The 22,798-nt window shown below is 38.3% G+C and overlaps 1 protein-coding gene across 16 annotated transcripts in view; it reads right to left on the bottom strand.

The window, feature by feature from the left end:
* The window catches only part of cyst (rho guanine nucleotide exchange factor 18 cysts), a 1,629,610-nt gene that overhangs the window by 15,323 nt on the left and 1,591,489 nt on the right, over positions 1-22,798 (bottom strand). For 15 of the 16 annotated variants that reach the window (XM_070090333.1, XM_070090340.1, XM_070090337.1 and 12 more), the window contains 6 exons: positions 12,068-12,171; positions 11,145-11,329; positions 10,463-10,640; positions 9,701-9,968; positions 6,211-6,394; positions 137-299 (listed from right to left, as the gene is read on the bottom strand). In XM_070090333.1, the coding sequence (XP_069946434.1) occupies positions 137-299; positions 6,211-6,394; positions 9,701-9,968; positions 10,463-10,640; positions 11,145-11,329; positions 12,068-12,171 (1,082 nt within the window). The remainder of the gene's footprint in view (positions 1-136; positions 300-6,210; positions 6,395-9,700; positions 9,969-10,462; positions 10,641-11,144; positions 11,330-12,067; positions 12,172-22,798) is intronic. The other variant, XM_070090334.1, reaches the window with a different exon arrangement.

Genomic DNA, 22,798 nt, shown 5'->3' on the forward strand with positions numbered 1-22,798 from the left:
AACTCTAGCTAAAGGTTCTATAATACTATACTGCAGAGCTGTATGAACCTTGTGGGTTTAGTGCTTAGTTATGATTATAATAATAATTATGTAATAATATACAACAATTAAGGTGCAGGATAATGAAATGACTTACTACCTGTGTGGTGCTCATCATGGATAATGTGAGTAGGCGGAGTAGTGTTAAGCACAGTTAGAGTGGGACTAAGGATGATACCCTGGGCTTTCAGGGCCTCTAGCTTCCGATATAAAGTTTCACGTTGCTGTTGGATATCTTCTTGTTCACAACGTAACTGCTCCTGAGGGTGGATAGGAAAATAATGTATTCAACGATATTTTATAAATTTACTAAATTAAAGTATCTTGCATACACTGAACCTTCGATTTAACACTAACAAGGGGAAAGAGGGTGGCTGGTAATGATGAGTGTAGTCAACAGAGATGCAATTGCTTCACCATTATTTTAACCCTTTGAGGGTCGACAGGCCCTCTCCGAAACTCGTTCTCAGGGTCGGCCAAATTTCAAAAAAAAAAAATTATTTTTTCTTATGAAAAAATAGAGTATTTTTTTCTAAACATTATAGGCTAAACAAAAAAATTTTAACATCAATACTTACCGAGATATGGAGGTGTGAAATTTGCCAAAATTGAACAACATATGGTAACATCGCCGACTGCCGTCACCCGGTATTTTTCTATTTACTTTTTTATGTACTATTTTTAATTATTTTTCAATTTTTCTTTTTCTGAGTAACTTTTATGGCCTCTGAGGCCAACATGATCAGTATTTTGTAAGTTATTTCTTTTTCAATACTACACAATAAGGGCGTAAACACTGTTGTCATTATTTTGTTTACAGAAAATATTTACACAAACAAACAATATGAAATGTTTATTACTATTTTTCTATATTTTCTATACACATATACAGTCACAGGACATGTTTCTAGAAGTTCTGCAGCCTGTGGAAGTCTTTGAAACATGGTGTCATGCACAGTGGAGTTTTGCACTCCTCACACATAAAACGAGTGTCTCTGCGTTGTTGTGGGCGTTTTTTTGTATGTGAACAGACGTAACACCTCTTCTGAGCCTTTTTCTTCAAAGCAGTAGCAGGCAGTTTTACCAGGAAGTGATCACCATGCTTCAGACGAGCAGGTAGTTGTTGATAATTTGGTGGGCGGTCAATTGCAGGTGCATTTCCTTGGTACTTGAATACTATTTGTCTGATGACAGACAAACAGAATTCGCCGTACTGTGGTTTGTTTCTGGTGCTCATCTTATACATATTATAAGCATTGAGCATGGAAATGTCCAGAAGATGGAAAAACAGTTTGATGTACCACTTATAACTCTTGCGAACACAATCAGCAAACCCAATCTGCATGTCACATTTGTCCACTGAACGCATGTTGAAGGTGTAATCAATCACAGCTGCAGGTTTTAGAATGGGTTCATTTCTCTCTCTATGCTGCCTGCCACTGTCTGCCATTTCATTAGGGTGAATTGATGACAACAGTGTGACATCTCGTTTGTCATGCCACCGAAATGCCATGATGTCATTGGCAGCAAACGCCTGCACCTCACCTCTGCGAGTGCCAGCGTCAAACCTGGGCATATGTTTTCGATTTGCACGCACTGTGCCACACACATCTGTCATGTTCACTCGCAAAAAATCACTGAGTGAGGGGCTTGTGTACCAGTTATCTGTATATAATATATGCCCCTTACCAAGGTATGGTTCTATCATTGTTCGAACCACATCACCTGAGATGCCCAATAACTTCCTGGTATTTTGCAATGTATAACTTCCAGTGTACACAATAATATCCAATACCAGACCACTGTAACAATCACAAAGCACAAACAACTTTATACCAAAGCGTTTCCTCTTGCTTGGTATGTACTGCTTGAAAGAGAGTCTTCCTTTGAACAGAATCAAAGACTCGTCAATTACAAGCTTCCTGAAGAGATAAAAATGAGTACTGAATTTCTGTTTCAGATACACAAACACATTCCTAATCTTATATAACCTGTCAGTTCTGTCAGGCCTGGTTTTATCTGAGAAGTGAAGCATACGTAACATTAGCACAAATCGATTCACTGGCATTATATCACTGAAACCTGGTGTTGCAATCAGGGGGTCTGTTGACCAGTATGATTTCACTTTGTGCTTATACACATGTGGCATAAGCATTATTGTGGCAAAGAAAAGATACATCTCAGCCACAGTTGCCTCCTTCCATTGGTGTAGACGTGATTTTGGTGAAAGTATTGTGTTTGCCATGGTGTACTCGTAGTATGTGTTGCTTTCCATGACAATACTTTTCATCGGTGGTTCGTCAAAGAATAACTCGAAACATTCCAGTTCAGTGGCATTGTTCCCAAGTGCACAAGATGGCCGTATTCCACTTTGGCTGCCATCAAACTGGTGGGGATTTGGAACAAAATTGACAGCTTCCTGCCAATCCCAGGTGCGGTCTGCTGGTGGGTACTGGACAATGACAGGTGGTTGTGGTTGTGGAGGTTGTGGTTGTGGAGGCTGGTGTGGTGGGGGAGTGGGGGATGGTGGCCTTTGTTCTAGATCAGCTGAGGCAGCGGCATGGGTGGCAGCGTGGGTGGCAGCATGGCCCACTGCTGGTGCCTCACCGCCGGCACCACTACCACCACGCACATTTTCCATCCCAATTGCAACAGTATCTTCGTCATTTTCACTGTCTGTTCCTGTTGTACAGCCACGGGATGTACTCCGAGATACACTCCTTCCCCTTGGTATAACATATGGCACACTTCCAGAGCGCATATATCGTCGTATATACTGACGCTTCACTGGGGAATATTGCACTTCACTATCACTACTGGAACTAGTTTGAAGAGCTTGTAGTTCATATTCACTATCACTATCATCACCCATGCTCTCATCTGAGTCTGGGATTTGGGAAAATAGAAGTTTCCTCTTGGGTTCTGGAACAACTGAACGTGAACACGAGGGCCCAGCACCAGAGGTGGAAGGCTGAGGGTCGTCTGGGTTTTCTTCACTATTACCGATATTATGGTCATTAGTTTCGGTCAAAACCTCACTAAAACCACGAAACTCATCTTCACTGGCACTTCCATCACTATTAGAACTGTCACTGGGGAACAAAAGTGTCCCAATTCGCCGAGGAGTGAGGAGCTTCTTACCGCGAGGCATGGTGGACATTGTTTACTAAGAGGGCATTCCCACAATGCACCACTGGGTCCCAGATTTTTTTTCTACCGCGCACACTGACCACACAGACCCATTCTCTCACACCTAGGCCTACCAGCCTTTTCGCGCGAGATTTGAGGCCGCTAGAATTTATGCGTACTAGTACGTCAAAAACCCCTACGCGTAAGACGTACTAGTACGACGAAAACCCTCAAAGGGTTAATAATGAACAAGTCTGTAACCAACAGACTTTGACCACTGTTTCTGAAGCAACTGACCATGAATTTTGTCCAGCATGTGCAAAGTCTGTTAAATCGAGGGTGTACTGTAACTACAGTTCAACTGCATTTTTGCAGCTGAGGTATACCTCACAACACACAATTTTGTGTATTATATTAAAAATAAATGTATTTTCCTCTCCTTTTCAATGGGAAGAATAAGTAGTCATAGTTGTATACCAAGGAAAGAGGTACTGAAAGTATATTAGAAGGTTCTCCACAGAATGGTACTACAGAACAATGGAACAGGTTACAAATGGAAGAATTGGGTATGTACTACAATCACAGAAAATTTAAAAAAAAAAAAAAATGTTGAACAAGAGTTACAAGTATAGCTTTGCTCCTGTAGCTACAAGGAGGAATGGAGCACTGTATGACCCTTGTGGGTTTAACACCTAGTTCTGATTGTATTATTATTATTACGAGGAGGAACAGTAATTATCAAATACACAGGAGCCACTCGTACATGCCTATCATTCCCTTTAAACACAAGCAGAATACAAAAGTTGCTTATGACAACCATTAAACACATCCTGTCACAAAAAAGTAAACTACTCTGTATTTATTTTTCATGAATTTCATTTTGATTAGTGCAAGTTACAGGAAAAGATGCACCTGGTGGAAGTGTTACTTGAAGCATTCATTAGTTACAGGTCCTTAAGTGATTTGGCCCATTACAGTTTGACTAAAATAATTTGTACCGAAGTTGAACAGGGAAAATTGACAGTGAGTTAAATATCTGCAATCTTATTATGATCTGCATACAGGTCTGTCATTGTAAATCAGATTGTAGTATCCCCTCCAATGGCACAGGTATAAATTACATAATACAAGGTGGCTTCTTTCATATGCGAGTCCTCAAGTCCTTTTTCTCAGGATGATTCACAAATTGGCTAACACCCAGGTACTTCTTTACTACTATGAACAGAGGCAGCAGATATAAGATTTGTCTGTTCATTCTGACTCACACTGTGAGTGAACCCGGATCTTTTCAGTTGCAAGCTGAACATTTTACCACTGAGCTATTAGTCACCCTATATTCATGAAATCTTATGTGGTTATCATGTAATGTTTCACCCACATAATATTTGTATTATCAATGTCAGGAAAACAATACCTGTGCCACTGGTATACAGTAGACCCTCATATTACACGGTAGTTACATTCCTGAAAATGTTGTGTTAGATAAATCCTTGTTATATAAACTGAAGAACTTATGGGAAAAATAGGATTACATTCCTGGGACTCCCCCAAAAGCCAAACAACTTATTTTAGACATCCAGATCTTACAAAAATAAAAATGATAATGTTGTTTTTGTTGCTTAAAACTACAAATGCAACAGAAATATTATTATTTACTTTAAATTGTGGTTGCTGGTGTATGTCAGTGATTGTGAAGAGAGTGGAGATGCATGGTGTGGCCCTACTGGGCTAAGGTGGATGGTTGTTGGTAGAAGTGGATGGCTGAGGTTCTGGTACTAAAGTTGATGGTTGTATTGCAGTGTGCATAAATTCTGTAATGGATCTCTGGGTTCTTTTATCCTGCAGTACATTATACATTATTCCAGAAGCTTGGTACTGCCAGGTTGGAGTCAAGAATCCATTGATGCAACTAGTTTTTTCATCACTTTTCTTGTGTAGTTACACTTGAATGACTTAACTCCTCGATCCAGTGGTTATATTAAAGATGTTGTATTTGGAGGTAAAAATACAACTTTTACATGTGCAGTCACATCCAGCAAAGCTTCTGGATGAGTATGGGAATTATCAAGAATGAAGAGATCCTTCAAATTCAAATTCCTTTATTTCAATGAATGCAAGGTTCTTGCTGTGCAGGTAAAACTTGACTTCAGGAATAATGTGAAGCTTAAACCAGTCAATAAATATTTCCTCTGACATCCACGCTGACTGGTTTGACCTCCAAATTACTGGTAAGGTGTTTTTTCTACACCTTTCAAAGTATGAGGATTATTAGAGCAGTAAATAACCATCCATAAGCTTACACTTGAAATCACCTGACGCATTACCGCAAAAGAGCAAGGTGAAGCGATCCTTTGCTGCCTTGAAGCCTGGTGCAGCCCTGCGGAGACAGTGGTCTCACCCACAGCCAGGCAGTGGCCTGAGCTAGGGAAATATCCCGTGGGCTATGCTCCAAATTTTTTCCCTTCCCGCAAACCGAACCATGTTAAGTTAATTTTACGAAGTGTTGTATAAAATTATGCCGCAATTTTTCAATAGTGTAATAACCAAAACGTGTCAAATAAATTCATGTAATATGAGGGTCTACTATACATTATATGTGACCTTATCCTCTGAAGAATTTTAAAAAGCTCACTTGCGTAAAACTTTGTCCAACAAAGCATAGCCTTGCAAACTACCTATTTTTGTGTGTAGTATGCAATTCATGCTATAATGAATGTTGCTAAGTTTCACGTTTGTGTAAAGAGGAATTCTCAAGATATCATCCAGAAATGAAACAGCAGAGAAAATAAATTAGGAATGCTAAACTACAAATTACTCTTTTAATTCACACTTAATACTAATAGACTAATCATAATGTGTTGTTAAGTAAAAAATACATTAAAATAAAGTTAAAAAAATAATCACTACTAGTTCATGTGATATACTGTAATCACTTGAGTTTTGCACTGTCTAATACTTATATTTGTATGTTATGTTCAGAAACTACTGTTTCCACTTATAAAAACTTTTTTCATACACTATAATAAGTAAAAATATACTTGCCTGTTTCCTTTGAATTTCTATTTTCTTTTCAGAAATCCATTTTTCTTGAGCATCTCTTTCTTTTGTCCACTGCGCTCGTTCATGACTTATTTGCTCTTGGATGTTACGAAGTTCCTCTAATTTTTGAGAATGCCGAAAACGACCATCTACTGATGTACCACCAACTACTAATTTTGATCTCAATCTGTAATAAAAAAGGGTGTCAAAGAAGGCAATGAGTCAAGGAAGGCAAAGAGTAAAGAACACAGTGAGTAAAAGAGGCATTGAGTAAAGGGAGGCAGCAAGTGACATGGTGACTAGTCCAGGAAACCCACTCCTGGAAACCCAGCTAACCCACCCCACTGTCCTCCCCCTTGGCCAAGGCAGGGGCATCCCTCCATGGCTCCCAGGCTACCCACCCACCATGCTTCACCGACAACCCTCCTTCCCCAGCAAGCCAACAGCTCATGTTCTAAAAGAGCATAATAATAAATCTACAGTTCTTGACCAACCTCTTCAAAAAAAATCTGAGACTTCACATTTTTTTTTTTCAACAAACCGGCCGTATCCCACCAAGGCAGGGTGGCCCAAGAAGAAAAACGACAGTTTTTCTTTTTAAATTTAGTAATTTGTACAGGAGAAGGGGTTACTAGCCCCTTGCTCTGGGCATTTTAGTCGCCTCTTACAACACGCATGGTTTACAGAGGAAGAATTCTATTCCACTTCCCCATGGAGATAAGAGGAAATAAACAAAAACAAGAACTAGAAAGAAAATAGAAGAAAACCCAGAGGGGTATGTATATATATGCTTGTCCATGTATGTGTAGTGTGACCTAAGTGTAAGAAGAAGTAGCAAGACACCTGAAATCTTGCATGTTTATGAGACAGAAAAAAAGACACCAGCAATCCTACCATCATGTAAAACAATTACAGGTTTCCATTTTACACTAACTTGGCAGGACAGTAGTACCTCCCTGGGTGGTTGCTGTCTACCAATCTACTACCTAGGATAATATATCTTTCTTCTTTCAACACACCGGCCATATTCCACCAAGGCGGGGTGGCCCAAAAGAAAAAACAAAAGTTTCTCCTTTTACATTTAGTAATATATACAGGAGAAGGGGTTACCAGCCCCTTACTCCTGGCATTTTAGTTGCCTCTTACAACACGCATGGCTTACGGAGGAAGAATTCTGTTCCACTTCCCCATGGAGGTAAGAGGAAATAAACAAGAACAAGAACTAGAAAGAAAATAGAAGAAAACCCAGAGGGGTGTGTATATATATATGTTTGTACATGTATGTGTAGTGTGACCTAATGTAAGTAGAAGTAGCAAGACGTACCTGAAATCTTGCAATCCTACCATCATGTAAAACAATTACAGGCTTCCATTTTACACTCACTTGGCAGGACGGTAGTACCTCGCTGGGCAGTTGGTCTACCAACCTACTACCTAGAATATATATATATTTTTTTTCTTTTTTCAACAAACCGGCCGTATCCCACCAAGGCAGGGTGGCCCAAAAAGAAAAACAAAAGTTTCTCTTTTTAAATTTAGTAATTTAAACAGGAGAAGGGGTTACTAGCCCCTTGCTCCTGGCATTTTAGTCGCCTCTTACAACACGCATAGCTTACGGAGGAAGAATTCTGTCCCACTTCCCCATGGAGATAAGAGGAAATAAACAAGAACAAGAACTAGTAAGAAAATAGAAGAAAACCCATAGGGGTGTGTATATATATATACTTGTACATGTATGTGTAGTGTGACCTAAGTGTAAGTAGAAGTAGCAAGACGTACCTGAAACCTTGCATGTTCATGAGACAGAAAAATGGACACCAGCAATCCTACCATCATGTAAAACAATTACAGGCTTCCATTTTACACTCACTTGGCAGGACGGTAGTACCTCCCTGGGCAGTTGCTGTCTACCAACCTACTACCTAGGATATATATATATATATATATTTTTTTTTCCTTTCAACAAGTTGGCCGTCTCCACCGAGGCAGGGTGATTCAAAAAAGAAAGAAAATCCCCAAAAAGAAAATACTTTCATCATCATTCAACACTTTCACCTCACTCACACATAATCACTGTTTTTGCAGAGGTGCTCAGAACACAACAGTTTAGAAGCATATACCTATAAAGATACACAACATATCCCTCCAAACTGCCAATATCCCAAACCCCTCCTTTTGAGTGCAGGCATTGTACTTCCCATTTCCAGGACTCAAGTCCGGCTATATAAAAATAACCGGTTTCCCTGAATTCCTTCACTAAATATTACCCTGCTCACACTCCAACAGATCGTCAGGTCCCAAATACCATTCGTCTCCATTCACTCCTATCTAACACGCTCACGCACGCTTGCTGGAAGTCCAAGCCCCTCGCCCACAAAATCTCCTTTACCCCCTCCCTCCAACCTTTTCGAGGACGACCCCTACCCCACCTTCCTTCCCCTACAGATTTATACGCTCTCCATGTCATTCTACTTTGATCCATTCCCTCTAAATGACCAAACCACCTCCGCAACCCCTCTTCAGCCCTATGACTAATACTTTTATTAACTCCACACCTTCTCCTAATTTCCACACTCCAAATTTTCTGCATAATATTTACACCACACATTGCCCTTAGACAGGACATCTCCCCTACCCCACCTTCCTTCCCCTACAGATTTATACGCTCTCCATGTCATTCTACTTTGATCCATTCTCTCTAAATGACCAGACCACCTCAACAACCCCTCTTTAGCCCTCTGACTTATACTTTTATTAACTCCACACCTTCTAATTTCCACACTCCGAATTCTCTGCATAATATTTACGTCACACACTGCCCTTAGGCAGGACATCTCTACTGCCTCCAGACGCCTCCTCGCTGCAGCATTTACAAGCAACCCAACAATGAAATTTCCATCATTGTCTTTTTATCACATATTTCCTTCCAAAATTTTCTATAATAATATAATAAATCTGTTGGTTTTACAAAAAATTGCAAATAATGAAAAATTAATCAGACACCTACAAGAAGCAATAATACTGAATATGTAAGACTTCCAGCAAGCGTGCGTGAGCGTGTTAGATAGGAGTGAATGGAGACAAATGGTACTTGGGACCTGACGATCTGTTGGAGTGTGAGCAGGGTAATATTTAGTGAAGGGATTCAGGGAAACCGGTTATTTTCATATAGTCGGACTTGAGTCCTGGAAATGGGAAGTACAATGCCTGCACTTTAAAGGAGGGGTTTGGGATATTGGCAGTTTGGAGGGATATGTTGTGTATCTTTATATGTGTATGCTTCTAGACTGTTGTATTCTGAGCACCTCTGCAAAAACAGTGATAATGTGCGAGTGTGGTGAAAGTGTTGAATGATGATGAAAGTATTTTCTTTTTGGGGATTTTCTTTCTTTTTTGGGGTCACCCTGCCTCGGTGGGAGACGGCCAACTTGTTGAAAAAAAAAAAAAAAAAAAAAAAAAAATGTAAGGCATCAGTAAAATAAATTCTACTCACATATCATATTGTGTTAGATGATGTTGGCTCAGTACCAGGGAGATTTGTAGCCAATTTATGAGTTTGGCTGCCATGTCCTGCTGTTGCTGCTGGGTAACTGAGTCACCTGACAATGAAGAGACAATACTCAGATTATCTTGTGAAGTACGAACTGCCAGTGTAGTGCCAGAGGGGCGGCGGTTCTTGAGGCTCTCTATAACATCACTCTCAGCAGTGCCAGCTGATGTTAGAGACATACGGCTGTCTTTCTTCTTTTTGCCACCTGATTCTGTTAGTGCATAAAAATATTAATTTTGGTATATGAACTCTCAATCAATTAAGCAACAGAAAGATGTACATCAGTAAATAACATATTTATTATTTGTCTTCTTCACCTTTGTTTTGTATGCCTTCTACATGAACAGTACAAGCAAAATCTTCCCTTAATATCACTTAATAACTATGCTCATATAGGTTGGATAATCAACAAGCACAGTATGTACCATTATGAATAGATGGGCATGTTGCCCAAGGAAGCAGACAAAAAAGAATATTACAATTTTGAAGAGTGAAATTAAGTGATAGATGTGTGGGAAATAACAATACTGGTTAAATGGAAACTCTGAGTGTGAATGTATGCCCTACTGCTAAGTAATGCTGCAGAATGTGAATTATGAACATACTAATTAATAATCATGAAATAAAAGGAAATGACTACAGGGTAAATAGATTTGGATACAAACAAGTATAAATACTACAAACAATTCATCTTCTGTTACTTACGTTTTGCAGTATGCCCTGACGCATCTTTGTTAGGATTATCAAAGCCTCCAAAGGTTTCTGCTCTTTTAGGTAAACTTGGGGACACGTAGGCTTCACTTTGGTGTTCTCCAACAGAACTGACTGAACGAGCAAGATTTGTACCCCAACCACAAGCACCAGTTACTAATCTCAGTGCTTCCTGCAAAAAAAATTATTTATAAATACAGTGTTCCTTTGTACTTTATAACAAATATGTATAATTTTGCACATTGTCATAAAGGCCAAGTTTTTTTTTTTTTTTTTAACAAGTCGGCCGTCCCCACTGAGGCAGGGTGAACCAAAGAGAAAGAAAATCCCCAAAAAGAAAATACTTTCACCATCATTCAACACTTTCACCTCACTCACACATAATCACTGTTTTTGCAGAGTTGCTCAGAATACAACAGTTTAGAAGTATATACGTATAAAAATACACAATATATCTCTCCAAACTGCCAATATCCCAAACCCCTCCTTTAGAGTGCAGGCATTGTACTTCCCATTTCCAGGACTCAAGTCTGATTATATAAAATAACTGGTTTCCCTGAATCCCTTCACTAAATATTACCCTGCTCACACTCCAAGGCCAAGTGTCTGCTACATAAAATATTGATGAGAAATTTCAGTAAAGATTTCACTGAAATTATAAAAACACATTCCTTACAATGAGTGAGTTTATCTGGAGATCCCGAGCAGCATTATAATCTAGTTGGTTCTCATCAAGTAATGCTCGATATTGTGTAGTGGGTGGGAGCTCATCATGTCCTAAGAGTTCTAGAAGTTCTGTCACCAGATTAATTTTGTCTTCACATACTCTTGCAAGCTCCTTATCCTTGTGCTGTAGGATGCCTGAAATACACATACATTACAGGGATAAATGAAGGAACATGGGGGTATAGTGGATACCTAGTCAACTGATCCTTGATTAAACCATGGCATTTATATCACCGGATCCCGTGTTTTGGACCATGTAGGTGCACTGTACTTTGTCTCCTGACTCACTCCCATTTGTGTCAACATGTCCTTCACCCATTTTTTCAACTCTTCCCTTCTCTTGACTTGAGTATCTTCATTCCTTTCAGCTACCCCAGAAGCTATGACTTATGTTTTTCTCTCTATTTCCCTCATTTTCAGTGTCCATTTCTTTATTTATTGCCACCATCCTTCATTAGCAGATCAATGTAGCTGTATTCCCCTTCCTCTTTACCTTTCCCTAGTTTCTTTTTAACTTCTCTCTAAGCTATTCTATTCCACTTTTCAATTCTGTCTCCTTTTTTCTACCTTCTCCATTTTCTCAACTATCACTGGCTATTCCCTTCTAAGTCTTTCCTCCAATAAATGTCTGCCTTCCTCTCTCATCTAACACCTCTATGATCTGTTTTTCAAGCCTCTTGATTATGCACTATGTCTTCTTGTCCACCATTCACTTATAACTTTTACCTGTAATTCATCTTTATAGTATATATACAAAGAAACAAATATTTTTTTTATATTTAATATTTGAACTCATGATCAGTTTCACACAGTGTGAGCTAATAAGCATACTGTACAATAATATGTCAAATACCCACAAATATGCTGTCTTACCAATTAATTCCTTGATTTTTTCATTGTTAGCCTCCTGCAACTTTGAACATTCACCAGAGTTGTCACCCACATCATCTTCGTCTGGGCAATTCTCAATAGCTTCTCTGATGATCAACATAAAAATATATATAAAAATTATTTCTGAGGAATAAATAAATACATAAACATATATTTTTTAATTATATATGTGTGGACCATCGATGAATTTGGAAGGAAATGTAAAAGAAGGAAATTGAAAGTGAGCATAGAAAAGAGAAAGGTGGTGAGGTGGTGATAGATGGAATATCAGAAGAAGGGAATGTGGAGGAAGTGGATGCATTTAGATATTTGGGATTGGATATGTCAGCAGATGAGTCTATGAAAGACAAGGTAAACCACAGAATACATAGGGGAAAGAGGTAGGTGGTATGTTCAGACATCTGGAAAAAAAGTTTATCTACCAAGGCAAAAAAAAAAAAATGTACCAAAATACAGTGGTAGCAGCACTTTTATATTGGTGTAAGGCATGGGTTTTAAATGCTGCAATAAGGAGGCTAGAGACAGTGGACATGTCATGTTTCAGAGCAATGTGTGGTGTGAATATTAAGCAAATAATTTGGAGTGCAGAAATTAAAAAGCAATTGGAGTCACAAAGGGTATAATTCAGAGGGCTGATGAGGGATTGTTAAGGTGGTTTGCAAATAAAGAGAAGACTGAAAGGGATATAATGAAAATGAGTGTGTATAAATCTGGGATGGAAGGAAGGAGGGGTAGAGATTGTCCCAGCAACAATTGGAAGGTGGTGGTAAAACGAGCTTCTAGTTTTAGGGGCTTGAGCATCCAGCAGGCTTGTGTAAGCATATTAGATAGGAGTGAATGAAGACAAGCAGTTTTAAATGAATGTACTTTTGGAGTGTGAGCAAAGCAATTTTATGAAGGGATTCATAAAATTGTGACTAATGACTAAGTGACTACTGACTAATGCTAAACATTAGTCACTAGACATGCAGTAGTGACGTAAGTGGAGCTTACTGCCCCCATCCCCCCGCCACTGGATTTCATGGGGGTGACACCAAAGATTCCGCCCCGGGTGACACCAACCCAAGTGATGTCACTGCTTCAATGTAAACACCTGATCTACACATCCCCTACCCATTCTAAAGCCTCCTTGCTCATCTGCAATCCTGCTCTCTGTCTTACCTCTAATTCTTTAAATAATAACCATACCATACACTTTACCTGGTATACTCAGTAAACTTATTCCCCTATAATTTTTACTATTTCTTCTGTCTCCCCTTCCCTTAATATACACGCTCACTGCCAATCCCTAGGTACCTTCCCCCCTTTCATACATTTATTAAACAAAAATACCAACCACTCCAACACTATATCTCCCCCTGCTTTGAACATTTCTGTCATGATTCTATCAATTCCAGCTGCTTTACCCCCTTTCATTCTACATAATGCCTCATGCACCTCCCCCACACTCACATCCTGCTCTCCTTCACTCCTATAAAATGTTATGCCTCCCTGGCCAGTGCATGAAATTACTGCCTCCCTTTCTTCATAGACAAAAACCCTTTGACTGTTGTGACCCCAAATCCTTTGTGTCGATCCTCTGTGTCACAAAATTTTCGAAAAAAAAAACTATTTTTTTCTTATGAAATGATAAGAGAATCTTGTCCCAATGTTAATGACACCAAGAGTACGAAATTTGATGGAAAACTTATGGAATTACGTTCTCTCAAAGTTAGTGATCCCAGCGATGTTTACGTATCAGTGATTTTGCCCACCTTGAGCCCTATTTTCGGCCAATTCCATTTTTCCAGTCAACCAAACTCATAGCTATTTCTTTAGAACTACATTTGTTCTATCGACTGAGTACAAGAAACCTCCCATTTACCAATTTCAACTACCCAATAAAGTGGTCAGAAATTGGCAATTTGGCCAATTTCACACATTAAAAAAAGATGCCAATTTCAAAATTGGGTCCAGAATGAACAATGCAGACATTCTTGGCATTAAAATAACATTTTCTCTGTTCATGAGTCACGTCTCTAGACTCCTCTTATATTACTCTTGCTTTCTATTTTGAATTTTTATTCACACAAAAAAATAAAAGATTTACTGTTATGCAGACTAATGCATTGTTGTAATAATTGTATAAATAATGTCAACCCATTTGTGACTAAATACCAGAATGGCTAACTGGACACTTATTGGACAATGTTGCCATTTGTTTACTCTTGAACATCGGCAAACATCGAACATTTCCGCTACTTTGAGCTCAATTTCGAAGCCCTTTTCATTGTGAAAGCAATCAAAATCATATGTATTTCTGTAATATGTCTTCCATTCTATCAAAAGAGATCAAGAAAATGAGAATACAATCATAAATACTATACGAAAATACACCTCAAAGTCAGCATTTTAATCCAAAAACAAGGTCGGATTTTTTTTTTCTTATTATGTACTGCATGTTGCAGGATTTTTTTATACTGCACACACTGACCACACAAACCCATTCTCTCACATGTGGGCCTACCAGCTTTCTCCCACTTGATCTGAAGCCGCTAGAATTTTTGAGTATAAATACATCAAAAACACTGCCTTGTAAGACATATAAACGACCGAAATAGTCAAAGGGTTAAAAGTTCCTCAAAATATTCCCGCCATCTACCCAATACCTCCACCTTCCCATCTACTAACTCCCCTACTCTGCTTTTAACCCTTTCATTGTTGATCCTGTAATATTACGGCTTGAGAGCCAGTGTTGGTCCTGTAATATATATACATGTATTTATATATTAACACACTGGCCGATTCCCACCAAGGCAGTGTGGCCCAAAAAAGAAAAACTTTCACCATCATTCACTCCATCACTGTCTTGCCAGAAGGGTGCTTTACACTACAGTTTTTAAACTGCAACATTAACACCCCTCCTGTAATACTACGCCAAAATTCTAGTGCCTTCAAATCTGGTGGGAGAAAGCTGGTAGGCCTACATGTGAGAGAATGGGTCTGTGTGCTCAGTGTGTGCAGTATAAAAAAATCCTGCAGCACGCAGTGCATAATGAGAAAAGAAAAACTTTGACTGTGTTTTTGGTTTAAAACACAGACTTTGCTGTGTATTTTTGTGTGGTAGTTATGTATGTATTCTCATTTGTTTGGTCTCATTTGATAGAATGGAAGATATATTACAGAAATAGAGATGATTTGGAATGGTTTTTGGACTAAAATTACCTTGAAATTGAGCTCGAATTTTGCTGATATTCAAGAGTAAACAAATCACGCCACACGTCCAATACTCATCAACTGGTGGGTCTAATATGCTTTCACAAATGCGCTGATATTATTTATACCATTTTTACAATAATGTTGTAGTCTGCATAACAGTAAATCTTCTTTTTTGTGTGAATAAAAATTCAAAGTGGAGAGCAAGTATAATATAAGAGGGGCCTGAAGACGTGACTAATGAACAGAGAAAATGTTATTTTAGTGCTAGGAATGTTTGCATTGTTTATTCTGGCCCCTATTTTGAAATTGGTCTTACTTGAATCATGTATGAAATTGGCCCTATTACCAATTTCTGATCACTTTACTGGGTGGTCGAAATCAGTAAATAGGCAGTTTATTGTACTCAATTGATAGAACAAATGGAGTTCTAGCAAAATAGCTATGAGTTTGGTCAACTGGCACAATGGAATTGGCCGAAAATAGGGCTCAAATTGGGCAAAATTTGTGGTCCATAAATATCGCAATGAGTGGTAACTTTGAAAAAGTGTAATTCCATAAGTTTTCCATCAAATTTCATTTTTTTGGTGTCATTACCATCGGGAAAAGATTCCGTCATTTCATAAGAAAAAATAATATTTTTTTTTCGAATATTTTTCAACACAAAACAAGAGTTTAGAATCAGGGGTCCTGACAGTGAAAGGGTTAACCCTTTCAGTGTCAAGACCCCTGCCCCTTAATTTACTCTGTGTCGAAAAAGAAAAAAAATTCTTATAAAATGATACAAGAATCTTTTCCCGATGACAATGACACTAAAAGTACGAAATTTGACGGAAAACTTACGAAATTTTGCTCTTGCAAAATTAGCGATCCCGGCGATATTTACACATTGGTGATTTCACCCACTTTGACCCCTATTTTCGGCCAATTCCATTGTTCCAGTCACCTAAAAACATAGCTATTTTGCTAGAACTCCATTTGTTCTATCAACTGAGTACAAGAAACTGCCCATTTACCGATTTCAACTACCCAATAAAGTGGTCAGAAATTGGCAATTTGGCCAATTTCACACAAATTTCAGAAGATGCCAATTTCAAAATAGGGTCCAAAATAAACAAGGTAAACATTCCTGCCACTAAAATAACATTTTCTCTGTTTATTAGTCACGTCTCCAGGACCCTCTTATATTACTCTTGCTTTCCATTTTTAATTTTTCTCACAAAAAAATAGAATATTTACAGTTTTGCAGACTAGTGCATTATAATAATTGTATAAATAAGGTCAATCCATTTATGACTGTGTATTAGACTGACCAGTTGGACACGTATTGGACAGTGATGTCATTTATTAACTCTTGAACATTGTCAAAAATCGAACATTTCTGCTACTTTGAGCTCAATTTCAAGGTATTTTTCTTCATGATACCAATCAAAATTATCTCTATTTCTGTCATATATCTTCCAGTCTATCAAATGAGGCCAAGAAAATGAGAATACAACCATAAATACCATATGAAAATATACAGTAAATTTGTTGTTTTAACCCTTTCAGAGTCCAGAGGCCAAATTTCAAAGGGTGCACCAAGGTCCAAGAATTTAAAAAAAAAAAATTATTTTTCTTATGAAATGGTAGAGAATCTTTTTCTGAAGGTAATAAAACAAAAAGTACGAAATTTGATGGAAAATTGACGAAATTACGCTCTCGCGAATTTTGATGTGTCAGCGATATTTATAAATCGGCAATTTTGCCGACTTTGACTCCAATTTTAGGCCAATTACATTATTCCAGTCGACCAAATTCTTAGCTATTTCACTAGTATTTCTTCTATTTTATTGATTGAGCACAAGAAATCGCTCAGTCAACTGTTTCAACTACAAAATAAAGTGATCGGAAATTGGTAATTTGGCCAATTTAACACAAAAGTTCAAAATATTCCAATTTCAAAATAGGGTCCAGAATAAACAATACAGGCATTACTGGCACTAAACTAACATTTCCTCTACTCATTAGTTATGTTTTCATGCTTTACAAATGAATTCCATTTTGGTTTTTTATTCACATGATGAATTTTTATTCAAACCAAAAAATAGAACATTTACTGTTATGCAATATTGTAATAATTGTATAAATATCATCATCACATTTGTGAATGTATATTAGACCCACCAGCTGGCGTGTATTAGACGTGCGAGGTCGTTTGTTTACTCTTGAACATCGACAAAAATTTAACATTTCTGCTAGTTTGAGCTCAGTTTCAAGACATTTCCAGTACTAAAACCAATCAAAATCATCTCTACTTCTGTAATATATCTACCATTCTATCATATGAGACCAAGAAATCTCAAATACAACTATAAAAAACTTACAAAAAACACTGCAAATTCGCTGTTTTAATCGAAAATCACGGTCTCAGTTTTTTTCTCTCATTATACACTGTGTGCTGCAGGATTTGTTTTATGTCGTGCACTCATACCACATAGATGTATTCTCTCATATCTAGGCCCAAATTTACCACTCACAGCTTATCAGAGTGAGCCCTGAACGTAAAGCTGTAGATCTATGGGACGGACCCTGAAAGGGTTAAACCAAAAACACGGGAGTTTTTTTCTCATTATCCACTGCATGATGCAGGATTTTCTTATACTGTGCACACTGATCATGCAGACCCATTCTTTCATATGTAGGCCTACCAGCTTTCTTCCACAAGATTTGAAGGAGCTAGAATTTTCGCGTAGTATTACAGGACCAACACTGGCTCTCAAGCCGTAATATTATGGGACCGACACTGAAAGGGTTAACTGACAAATCCATTCATTCCCTAGGCTTTCTTGACTTGTTTATCTCACTCCAAAAAATTTTCTTAATCTCAGCAAGATTTCTAGACAGTGCCTCTCCCACTCTGTCACTTGCTCTCCTTTTGCACTCTCTCACCACTCTCTTCACCTTTCTTTTACTCTGCCCTTCTTATATCGCTTCTGGTTTGTAAAAACCTCTCATAAGCTACTTTCTCTCTTATCGCACCCTTTACCTTATCATTCCACCAATCACTCCTCTTTCCTCCAGCACCCACTCTCCTATAGCCACAAACTTCTGCCCCACATTCTAATACTGCATTTTTAAAACTATCCCATCCCTCTACAATGCCCCCTCTCACCCTCCCCCCACTACCCATACTTGCACTAGCCCACCTTTCTGTCAAAAGTTGCTTATATCTCACCCTAACTTCCTCCTCCCTTAGTATATAAACTTTCACCTCTCTCTTAATTACTGTTGCCATTTTCCTTTTGTCCTATCTACCTCTTACTCTAACTGTAGATACAACTAGATAATGATCCAATATTTCCATTGCCCCTCTATAAACATGTACATCCTGAAGCCTACCCATCAACCTTTTATCCACCAATACATAATCTAACAAACTACTTTCATTACGTGCTATATCGTATCTTGTATACTTATTTATCCTCTTTTTCATAAAATATGTATTACTTATTACTAAACCTCTTTCTACACATAGTTCATTTAAAGGCTCCCCATTTTTATTTACCTCTGGCACCCTAAATTTACCTACTACTCCCTCTACAACATTTTTACCCACTTTATATTTGAGATCCCCAACCACAAGTACTCTCTCACTTGGTTCTAAACTCCCCATGCACTCACTCAATATTTCCCAAAATCTCTCTCTCTCTCCTCTACACTTCTCTTTTCTTCAGGTGCATAAACACTTACTATAACCCACTTTTCACATCCAACCCTTATTTTACTCCAAATAATCCTTGAATTTATACATATTCCTTCTTTTCCTGCCATAACTTATCCTTCAACATTATTGCGTGCGTGAGCGTGTTAGATAGGAGTGAATGGAGACGAATGGTACTTGGGACTTGACGATCTGTTGGAGTGTGAGCAGGGTAATATTTAGTGAAGGGATTCAGGGAAACCGGTTATTTTCATATAGTCGGACTTGAGTCCTGGAAATGGGAAGTACAATGCCTGCACTTTAAAGGAGGGGTTTGGGATATTGGCAGTTTGGAGGGATATGTTGTATCTTTATATGTTGTGTACGAATGGTATATAATACCGACAAGATGAGAGTAAGACACATGTGCAACATCTGGGTATCTTTATTGTAGACGTTTCGCCATCCAGTGGCTTTATCAATACAAATTCCAGGACAAGCCACTGGATGGCGAAACGTCTACAATAAGATACCCAGATGTTGCACATGTGTCTTACTCTCATCTTTATATGTGTATGCTTCTAAACTGTTGTATTCTGAGCACCTCTGCAAAAACAGTGATAATGTGTGAGTGTGGTGAAAGTGTTGAATGATGATGAAAGTATTTTCTTTTTGGGGATTTTCTTTCTTTTTTGGGTCACCCTGCCTCGGTGGGAGACGGCCGACTTGTTGAGAAGAGAGGATTATTGCTTATCCTTTCTTAGCTCTAACTCTATTAGAAACTCCTGACCTAATCCCATTTATTTCTCCCAGCTGAAACTCTCCTACCTCCTTCAGCTTTGTTTCACTTAGAGCCAGGACATCCAGCTTCTTTTCATTCATAACATCCAAAATTATCTCTTTCTTATCATTTGCACTACAACCACACACATTCAAACATCCCACTTTGATGGTTTTCTTCTTTTTCTTTTTAGTAGGTTATATGGGAAAAGGGGTTACTAGCCCATTGCTCCTGGCATTTTAGTTGACTTACAACACAAATGGCTTACGGAGGAAAGAGTCTTATTCCACTTCCCCATGGATGTGAAAGGAAAAGTAATAAGAACAAGAACTATTAAGATAAAATCAAAGAAAACTCAGGTGTGTGTGTATATATGAACATGTACATGCATGTGTAGTGTGACCTAAGAGTAAGTAGAAGTAGCAAGATGTACCTGAAATCTTGCATGTTTATAGACAGAAAAGCACCAGCAATCCTACCATCATGTAAAACAAATACAGGCTTCCATTTTACACTCACTTGGCAGTACGGTATTACCTTCCTGGGCAGTTGCTGTCTACCAACCTACTACCTACCTGTGGAGTTATCAACAAAATTTTGGGTATCTTGAAGATATCTGTGCATTAGTTGTTCCATCTACTAACTCCTCTACCCAACATGAGGTACACTCAACATTCATTCCAGTTCAATCTACCTCCTTAACCCTTTCAGGGTCCAGAGGCCAAATTTCAAAGTGCACACCAGGGTCCAAGAATTTAAAAAAAAAAATTTGTTATTTTTTCTTATGAAATGGTGGAGAATCTTTTTCTGAAGGTAATAAAACAAAAAGTATGAAATTTAATGGAAAACTGACAAAATTATGCTCTATCGAATTTTGATGTGTCAGTGATATTTACGAATCAGCGATTTTGCCGACTTTGACTCCCATTTCAGGCCAATTACATTATTCCAGTCGACTAAATTCTTAGCTACTTCACTAGTATTACTTCTATTCTATTGATTGAGCACAAGAAATAGCCAAGTCAACTGTTTCAACTACAAAATAAAGTGATCAGAAATTGGTAATTTGGCCAATTTAACACAAAGTTCAAAATATTCCAATTTCAAAATAGGTTCCAGAATAAACAATGTAGGTATTCCTGGCACTAAACTAACATTTCCTCTGTTCATTAGTTACATTTTGAGGCTTTACAAATGAATTCCATTTTGATTTTTATTCACATAATGAATTTTTATTCAAACCAAAAAACAGAAGATTTACTGTTATACAATACTGTAATAATTGTATAAATATCATCACCACATTTGTGAATGTATATTAGACCCACCAGCTGGCATGAATTAGATGTGTGAGGTCGTTTGTTTACAATTGAACATCGGTAAAAATTTAACATTTCCGCTAGTTTGAGCTCAGTTTCAAGCCATTTCCAGTGCTAAAACCAATCAAAATCATCTCTATTTCTGTAATATGTCTTCCATTCTATCAAATGAGACCAAGAAATCGCAAATACAACTATAAAAAACATAGGAAAAAACACTGCAGTCGTTGTTTTAATCGAAAATCACGGTCTCAGTTTTTTCTCACTGTGTGCTACAGGATTTGTTTTATGTGGTGCACCCATACCACATAGATGTATTCTCTCATATCTAGGCCCAAATTTACCACTCACAGCTTATCAGAGTGAGCTGAGCTCATGGCGTAGATCTACGGTTTGGACCCTGAACGTAAAGCTGTAGATCTACGGCACAGACCCTGAAAGGGTTAAAGCAGAATGAGGAAGACTCGTACATTAAAATCATACAAGAGAAAGAACATGGTGCTTCATTATACTTGAACTCGGATGTTTAATGCAAATATTGTGTCATAATTATCAATCTGATTACCTTCTTGTAGCTACGGAAGCAGAGCTCTACTTCCGACATCTTTCTTTTTTTATTAACATAATGGCTGTTTCCCACCAAGGTAGGGTGGCCCGAAAAAGAAAAACTTTCACCATCATTCACTCCATAACTGTCTTGCCAGAGGCATGCCTACACTACAGTTAAAAAATTGCAACATTAACACCCTTCCTTCAGAGTGCAGACACACTTCCCATCTCCAGGAATCAAGTTCAGCCTGCCAGTTTCCCTGAATCCCTTCATGAATGTTACCTTGCTTACGCTCCAACAGCACGTCAAGTCCTAAAAACCATTTGTCTCCATTTGCTCCTGTCTAACATGCTCACGTGCACTTGCTGGAAGTCCAAGCCCCTTGCACACAAAACCTCCTTTACTCACTACCTCCAACCTTTCCTAGGCCAACCCCTACCCCGCCTTCCCTCCACTATAGATTTGTATACTCTCTAAGTCATTCTATTGCGTTCCACCTTCTCGACATGTCCAAACCATCTCATTAACCCCTCCTCAGCCCTCTGGATCACAGTTTTGGTAATCCCACACCTCCTCCTAATCTCCAAACTACGGATTCTCTGCATTATATTCACACCACACATTACCCTCAGACATGACATCTCCACTGCCTCAAGTCTTCTCCTTGTTGCCACATTCACAACCCATGCCTCACACCCATACAAGAGCGTTGGTATAACTATACTCTTATACATTCCCCTCTTTGCTTTCACAGACAAAGTTCTTCGTCTCCACAGACTCCTCAGTGCACCACTCATCTTTTTTTCCTCGTCAATTTTATGATTCACCTCATCCTTCATAGAACCATCTGCTGACATGTTTACTTACAAATATCTAAACACATTCACCTCCTCCATACTCTCTCCCTCCAATCTGATGTCCAATCTTCCGTTACCAAATTTTTTTATCCTCATCACCTTACGCTTTCCTATATTCACTTTTAACTTTCTTCTTTTACATACCCTACCAAACTCATCAACCAACATCTGCAACTTCTCTTCAGAATCTCCCAAAAGCACAGTGTCATCAGCAAAGAGTAACTGTGACAACTCCCAGTTTGTGTTAGATTCTTTATCTTTTAACCCCACACCTCTTGCCAACACCTAAACATTCACTTCTCTTACTACTCCATCTATAAATATGTTGA

This window comes from Cherax quadricarinatus, chromosome 31 (assembly GCF_038502225.1).
Source record: "Cherax quadricarinatus isolate ZL_2023a chromosome 31, ASM3850222v1, whole genome shotgun sequence".
Taxonomy (NCBI): domain Eukaryota; kingdom Metazoa; phylum Arthropoda; class Malacostraca; order Decapoda; family Parastacidae; genus Cherax; species Cherax quadricarinatus.